At 35.0% G+C, this 8558-nt stretch overlaps 1 protein-coding gene across 1 annotated transcript; it reads left to right on the top strand.

The window, feature by feature from the left end:
* The first annotated feature begins 501 nt into the window (after positions 1–501).
* On the top strand, positions 502–7539 carry LOC136039163 (uncharacterized). Its single transcript, XM_065722673.1, has 2 exons — positions 502–1424; positions 6588–7539. The coding sequence occupies exons 1-2, from the start codon at positions 1419–1421 to the stop codon at positions 7215–7217; spliced, it is 636 nt and encodes a 211-aa protein (XP_065578745.1). The 5' UTR covers positions 502–1418; the 3' UTR covers positions 7218–7539.
* Positions 7540–8558: the final 1019 nt, after the last annotated feature.

Genomic DNA, 8558 nt, shown 5'->3' with positions numbered 1-8558 from the left:
AAACGCTGAATATGTAATATTTGAGTGTACATTACTTTCAGGGAATGGGAAACTAATCACTTCAAAATCAAAATCATCCGTTTTATTATACATTTTAAAACTTAATTTATTATTATTACAAATATTAATATTTAAATCTAAGAAATGATCTTCATGACCAGCGCCATGACTAGGCTCAAGAATAAGCTCTGGTGTATATATATTTTTAGAAATATCAATGAAATCCTTACAATTTAAGACCAAAGTATCATCTAAATATCTTTTATTATTTGACAAAGCATGTTTTAAATTAATTGGATTATTCTTATCCATCATATATTTATATTCTAGTTGACTTAAAAACAAGTCAGCTATAAATGGGCTGGCATTCCTCCCCATGGGAATTCCCACAATTCGCTTGTACAAATCACCCCCAAATCTTATATAAGTATTGTATAAAACAAATTCCAATAACTCAAAAATCATACCCAAGCTGTAACATCTCAAGTTAACTGTAGTATTAAAGCAATTTGTCCATATAGCTTTTTTATTATAAATGTCTATTTTTAAGAACCTTTTACTAGATAAGAGGAAAGATTTCTTGATAACAGTTTTTAAATTATCAAACACTACATTAAGTGATAAATTAGTATACATTGTCGCAAAATCAAAAGACTCAATTCTTTTAGCTGAAACCATTGCTAAAGAATCTATCACCTGCAGTGAATTATTAACACTCCAATATGGATTAAAATTCGAAAATTTTTAATACCAGAACAATAGGTTTTAAGTTTATTTACAATTTCCTTTAAAATTAAAGAAAGGTCAATAGCAGCAATGCGGGTTGGACATTTAGCTGCTCCAGCAATAAACCGTGGTTTAGGGGGATTCTTATGAAATTTTACAGTCCAATATAGGAAAGGGAACTTTTTATCATTGTCATTTATTTTAATATTAAAATTTTTAAAAAGTATTTCTTCAGTCTTTTCAATTAAATTCTCATCCTCTATATTTACCTTTTCGTAAACATTAGTTGAGCATAACTCCCTTTTTAAGATATCACAATACAGCTTCTGACAAATTATGGCAAAATTATTATTAGCTTTATCCACTGGCACAATTACAAATTCATTCTTTAGATTAGCAATTGCTTGTTTAATCTTCGCATTATAAAATAATGATTTAGTGTTACTATTTTTTAAGTTAGAATATATTTTATTTCTTATTTTACTAGTAATTAAATTCTTCCAACTTAGAAAACTCTCTTTATTTTTATTCTCTTTCTCACACCACATATCAATAAATAAATCAAAATCATTTTCCAGGCCATCAAGAACACTCGATGGTTTCAGATGATGAGAAAGACGGAAATTAGCCCCTTTATTCATTATAATTTGAAGATCATCTTGCTTTATTATTGACAAGTCCCCTGTTATAACATGTTTGTAAGTAGGATTTACGAATGGGCCAAGTTGCTTACAATTACAAACCGGTTTCCAATTTATATCACTATCTAGTCTTTTTAGTATTAAATTATAATTAAAAATAATTTGCCCAATAGTTTTTGAAAATTTATAAGTTAAAACTGGACTATCATTATAATTCAAATTACTAGGAAGGGCCTGTTTCACATGCCGCTGATTTAAAATTTCTGGTAAATTAATATCTTCAATCTGCTTACAAGTAAAATTAATAGGTAAATATAATCTGTTATCCTTATTAATAATCTTATCGAAATTTTTCTTTTTTGAAATAAATTTCGTTTTAGTTAGAATGCAAATTGTATAAATAAATGTTCGATTAGCAATCACCATCAACAAAGCTCAAGGGCAATCATTAGAAAAATGCGGTATAGATCTAAATACGGATTGTTTTTCCCATGGACAATTATATGTTGCATGTTCAAGAGTCGGTAAACCTGACAATCTATTTATATGCACAGACAATGGGACAGCGAAGAATGTTGTATATTCGCAAGTTTTACGTAGTTAAAACATATATATATATATATATATATATATATATATATATATATATATATATATATATATATATATATATATATATATATATATATATATATATATGTATATGTATATATATATATATATATATATATATATTCACAGGTGGGACACAGGGACACAACTACATTGGCACGTAACTAATATGGCGTTTAACGACTTGCGTGCGCGGGGGGGGCTTGGGGGGCGCGAAGTGCCCCCACCAACTAGATGTTGGTGAGGCACGAAGCGCCCCACCAACAGCTAGTAATCTTATATTTTTATTATGTATATGAGGGGGTTTGTCCCCTCGTTAATACCTCGCTCTTTACATTAAAGCTTAAGTTTTGTCCCAATTCTTTAAGAATTACCCCTGAATCAGAAAAACGTCGTAGAATAAATAGTTGAAATTACTAAAAATACTTTAGCATAAAGAGCGAGCTATTTAGGAGGAGAAGAACCTTTCATATGCGTAATGATATCTGTTCGTTTTAAGTTTTAATGCTACTCCTTACTTTCAATTGAAAAACTTTCATGTTTATTTTTTTATTGTTTTTTTATAGTAATGCTAGAAAATCCTGCACCCCTTCATTGAATTTCTCTTCCCCCATGACATATTCCTCCAAGGAAAGATCCTCCCTCATAGCCTTTCCCCCTCAACCCACCCAAACCAAAAAAAATCCCCTAAAAAGGGATGTACACTTCCCAATAACCATTACTGTGTGTAAACACGTGTCTAAGTTTGTAACTTGCAGCCCCTCCCCCGGGGACTGTGGAGGGGTAAGCCATCCCCAAAGACAGTTATTAAGGTTTTCGACTATGCGGAATAAAATGGCCATCTCAAAATTTTTGATCCGTTAACTTTGGGAAAAATGAGTGTGGGAGGGGGCCTAGGTGCCCTCCAATTCTTTTGGTCACTTAAAAAGGGCACTAGAACTTTTCATTTCCGTTAGAATGAGCCCTTTTGCGACATTCTAGGACCACTTGGTCGATAAGATGACACCTGAAAAAAACAATAAATAAATAAAAACACCCACCCGTAATCTGTCTTCTGGCAAAAAATACGAAATTCCGCATTTTTGTAGATAGGAGCTTGTAATTTTTGCAAGAGGGTTCTCTGATACGCTGAATACGATGGTTTGGTTTTCGTTAAGATTCTATATCCCTATTTTCCAAAATAAGGCAAATTTTCTCAGGCTCATAACTTATGATGACAAAGGATAATTTTGATGAAACTTATATGTTTAAAATCAGCATAAAAATTCGATTCTTGAGAATTGGAAAATCCAATTCTGTTTTTTAGAGTTTCATTTACTATTGAACCGGGACGCTCCTTACTACAGTTCGTTACCACGAACTGTCTGATTATTTTACTTATCACTTACTATATTCTTCTTATTAGTTAAATTTTATTAATTATATTCATTTTCTTTCAGAGGCAATACTCTAATGCTGCTTTAGTAAAGAGCATCTGCCTCTCAAGCATCATTTTTTCACTACCAGTCTGTAAGAGACTAGGGAGGAGGCAATTAAAAATTGTAAGCCTTATTGTCCTTTTTAAGAGTCAAAAGTGATCAGAAGCTAACAAGCTCCCTTCCATGCGCTGTTTTCGCTGCCCGGTTCTCTGTAACTTCCTATGATATGGAATCAAAAATTTGAGATTGCTTGTTCGTTCAAAATTGTGGAGAAGTCCAGTAAGTATGCCTTTGGGATGACATAACCCCCAAGACCACTTGAGCGATGGTTGTTAATTATGAAAATTGCTAATTGTTTACATATAAGTTTTAAAATAGAAAAAGGGGAGCATGTTTAATCTTGGGTATTTGATCGGCTCGAAACTTTCAGGGATTATTCACTGGATCTAGAGAAGCACACATTTTATCTAGAGGGGGAGGGATTTAGGGGTTTGTGAACGGCCGAAGAGACTTTAATTCCTGATCAGTCCTACACTTACAGATATAAATCTCTCTCTCTCTCTCTTTCTCTGTCTCTCTCTCTCTCTCTCTCTCTCTCCTCTCTCTCTCTCCTCTCTCTCTCTCTCTCTCCTCTCCTCTCTCTCTCTCTCTCTCTCTCTCTCTCTCTCTCTCTCTCTCTCTCTCCTCTCTCTCTCTCTCTCTCTCTCTCTATCTATCTCTCTCTCTCTTCTTCTATCCATAAAACGTACAAGGATCCTGAAGCACGAGAAAAAAAATTTCCGACCGCCTTGAAACTTTCAAGAATCGTCGGATGGGAAAGTTAGAAATATGATTGGCTTTAGAGCCCAGAACAGGGCAAAAACTTGCTGCCCCTCATTAGTTTGAAACTTACATTCGATGTTCAACGCCCAAGGAGAACCTAGTGTGAAAAGAGGCAAGTTTGTCCCCCTCCCCCACAAAAAGGGCTCCCGAAGGGCCATTTTTTCTTGTCCTCTCAAGATTAACATCTTTAATTCTCGGGTCTTAAGGAGGCCAATGACCAAGAAAAAGAGCAGAAGAAAGTTCGCCCCAATAAAAGGTTAATTTTTTTTTCTCCGAAAAGTTTGAAACTTACACTCGTAAGTTTCTGGGCTAATGTATTCCTTTTGAAAAAAAAATTGGGGTTTGCGATAGAAACCTCAAAAACTGGGACAATATTTTGTTTCCAATTGGATTGAAACTTATTGTTGGAAGTCTTTCGGTCAAGGGAACTACCTCTTCGGAAAAAAGTGATAAAAAGGTTGCTTCGCCTAAGAATGGGGCCCTAAAAAGGCCCAATTATTTCTTTTTAAACAACTTCGAAGTTAAACGTTTTAAGACCAAGTGAATCCATTTGTTCAATAAAATCTTAGTTTGGGGCGCATGTCCCATTTCAATTTTGGCCCAAAAAAGCCTTGAAAAACTCTTTTCAAAAGTGTCTTCATGTTTTTCAAGTTTTTATAAACATTTATAAATCTTTTTTCAGTGGTCTCTGGACCAAGAGGATCATTCATTTTATTTTTCGTAAGGGGAAGAGTATTTGTGGGCCCGAAAGCCTGGTTCTCCCTGATATATTTGAAGCTAATTGTCGCATTTCTCCAGGCCAGGAGGGGCCAATTCTGAAAAAAATATCTTGGGCAAAGTCACCAAGAAATCGGGATTAAAATGGGCAATTTTCTTCTGAAGATCAGCCCTTAAAGCTTTAGGCGAAGGTAATACAAATTTACAAGAAAAGATAAAATTACACGAAAGAAACTTAAAATTACAAGAAAGAAAAAGTGGGTCCCTCCACAAAGGGCCGAAAACAGGGTCCAATAAAGAGTCTAAGAATTTCTTTCAGATTGGCTGAAAAATTTCAAGGATCATTACCTGGACTAGGTGGACCGCAAACGTATATTAGGGAAGGGTTTTCGGGTAAAAATAAGTTCATTTCCTTGATCAATTTGAAACTTACAGCTAAAGTCTCTAAACCATGGGGAATAATGTAGAAAAAATATGTTGTGCCAAATGAAGGCGAAAAACGAGTGATTTTTTGTTTCCAAGCGTAGATTTGGGAAAGTCCGGTTAATTTTCTCAGTGACCTTTGAAGTTGCATGTAAGCTAAACCAAGATAGCCTTAACAAAAAAAATAGTTTGTATCGACTCTTGACGTCATAGAATAGGCGTAACATTGCCTTTGTTCAAGCTATAATAATTGTAATTTTCTTTCGATTCAAAACCGAATTTATTCTGAACTCCCAGTCTTAACTCCTAAATACCCCAGAAAAGCAAAACATTTAACATTCGAGACCAAATTTTACATAAAGAAAGCAACCGAAATTTATAAAAGGTTATCCTTACCAGCACATTAATATGCTGGGCCAAATGAAGGCGAAAAACGAGTGAATTTTTGTTTCCAAGCGTGGATTTGGAAAAGTCCGGATAAAATTTCTAAGTGACCTTTGAAGTTGCATGTAAGCTAAACCAAGATAGCCTTAGCAAAAAAAATAGATTGTGTCGACTCTTGACGGCATTAAATAAAAAAACTAGTTTTTTCAACTGATAGTAAGGAGCGACATTAAAACTTAAAACGAATAGAAATTACTCCGTATATGAAATGGGTTGTCCCCTCTGCAATCCCTCGCTCTTTACGCTAAAGTTTTTAATTGTTTTAAAAAGTAGAATTGTGGCAAACAGTGAAACTTTAGCGTAAAGAGCGAGGGATTGCGGAGGGGAAAACCCATTTCATATACGGAGTAATTTCTGTTCGTTTTAAGTTTTAATGTCGCTCCTTACTTTCAGTTGAAAAAACTGGGTTTTTTATCTAATTTCTGAACGTTTTTGAATTAATACATGTTTGATTTTGGCTCTCCACACATAAACTATTAAAATGAAATTTGCATATTAATTCTTTTTTTTTGGCTAGATGGCTTTCTCTTAGTTTTGATCAGACGATTTTGAGACATTAAGGGTGCCCTCCAATTTTTTGGTTACTTAAAAAGGCAACTAGAACTTTTAATTTTTAGCGAACGTTTTCTTAGTAAAAAATAAACGTAACTTAAGAATTAACTTACGTAACAAACTTTTATATTCTTATATTTTTATTATGTATATGAGGGGGTTTGTCCCCTCGTTAATACCTCACTCTTGTGCGCAAAAACATATTCTCCTTTTAGTGATCAATTTTTTACAGGCCCGCTATCAGTGCGTTTACAGTCTTTTCCCAGGAGATACCGACTCCGAATGGGTCGAGCTTACATGCGGAGCCCCACAAGGTACTAAGCTCGCTAGTCTTCTGTTTTTGGCAGTGATAAATTTCATCCTTTGCGGCTATAAAGAAAGATTTAAGTATTTAGACGAGTTGTCAGTCCTACTGAAGTACATTGTTGAGAAGTCTGAGGCTGTCCCCCAATTCTGTAACGAAATAATCAACAACTTCAAAGATGAATGTGCTGCGAACAGCCTCCAAATCAACGAAGGAAAGACTAAAATCCTTCGCTTTAATCCCCTGAGGAGAGACTTTGTGTGCCCTCCTCCTCCTTATCCTAGTGAATCTTCGGCAGTAGTGCTTGGTGTCAAGTTTAGCATCGACTGCTCTTTCAGCCTCCATGTCGATACAATTATCAAAAAGGCAAATAGTGCGATGCGGACACTTATACTAATGCGTCGATTTGGTTTTTCAGTGACACAACTAAGGATAGCCTATCTTACTTACATTCGACCAATTTTAGAGTATGCATGTCCCGTATGGGGCCCACAAGTCAATAACACTATTTACCTAAGTGACCAGCTTGAATCAATAGAAAAAGAGCAGTCAAAGTAATATTGTGCGATGCTTTTACCGAATATAAGTTAGCATTATCCACTTTACAAATTCCCTCTCTTCAAGAGCGTCGTCTCAGTTTGATCCTTGAATTTGGCCAATATCTTCTCAGAAGTGATAAATACAGATCGATACTACAACCAGTTTTAGTGAAACATCGAAGTACTAGGTTGAAGAAATTTGACAGATTAGCAGCACCTCCTTCACGCACAAATCGTTTTTCCAACTCATTCATCCCTTTCTTTGTATCAAAGTATAACAATTGTTGATTTTAAACTATTTGCCTTCTGATTTTTTGTTTGTCGTTTGATTTAATCCTTTTTTCTTTTTTGTAAGCACAAGCGCCATTTAGTTTTATGACTACGAGAGATTGTGCAAATAAAACCTATTCTATTCTATTAAGTTTTGTCCTAATTCTTTAAGAATGACCCCTGATTAGAAAGGCCGTAGAATAAATAATTGACATTACTAAAAATACTTGAGCATGAAGAGCGAGGTATTTATCACCTCCTAAATACCTCGCTCTCTATGTTAAAGTATTTTTAGAACCCTCATATTCGTAATAATCTCAGTTCGTTTTAAGTTTTAACGCTACTCCTTACTTTCAATTGAAAAAACTTTTTCATTTTTATTTTTTCATTGTTTTTTTTATAGTAATGCTTGAAAATCCCGCGCCCTTTTCATTGAATTTCTCTTCCCCCATGACGTATTCCTCCAAGGAAAGATCCTCCCACATATCCCCCTTCCCTCAACCCCACCCCAAACCAAAAAAAAATCCTCCTGTAAACGTCTGTACACTTCCCAATAACCATTACTGTATGTAAACACTGGTCAAAGTTTGTAGCTTGCAGCCCCTCCCCCAGGGACTGTGAGGGAGTAAGTCATCCCCAAAGACATAGTTATTATGGTTTCGACTATGTGGAACAAAATGGTTATCTCAAAATTTTGATCCGTTGACTTTGGGAAAAAATGAGCGTAGGAGGGGGCCTAGCTGCCCTCCAATTTTTTTGGTCACTTAAGAAGGGCACTAGAACTTTTCATTTCCGTTAGAATGAGCCCTCTTGTGGCATTCTAGGACCACTTGGTCGATACGATGACCCCTGGGAAAAAAAAAACAACAACAAATAAACACGCACCCATCATCTGTCCTCTGGCAAAAAATACCAAATTCCACATTTTTGTAGATAGGAGCTTAAAATTATTGCTATAGGGTTCTCTGATACGCTGAATGCGATTGTGTGATTTTCGTTAAGATTCTATGACTTTTATGGTGTGATTCCCCCTAATTTCCAAGATTCTATGACTTTTATGGTGTGATTCCCCCTAATTTCCAAAACAAGG

This window comes from Artemia franciscana, chromosome 19, assembly GCF_032884065.1.
Source record: "Artemia franciscana chromosome 19, ASM3288406v1, whole genome shotgun sequence".
Classification (NCBI taxonomy): domain Eukaryota; kingdom Metazoa; phylum Arthropoda; class Branchiopoda; order Anostraca; family Artemiidae; genus Artemia; species Artemia franciscana.
The sequence above is the reverse complement of the archived record's forward strand: the minus strand, read 5'-3'. Positions and strand labels throughout refer to the sequence as shown.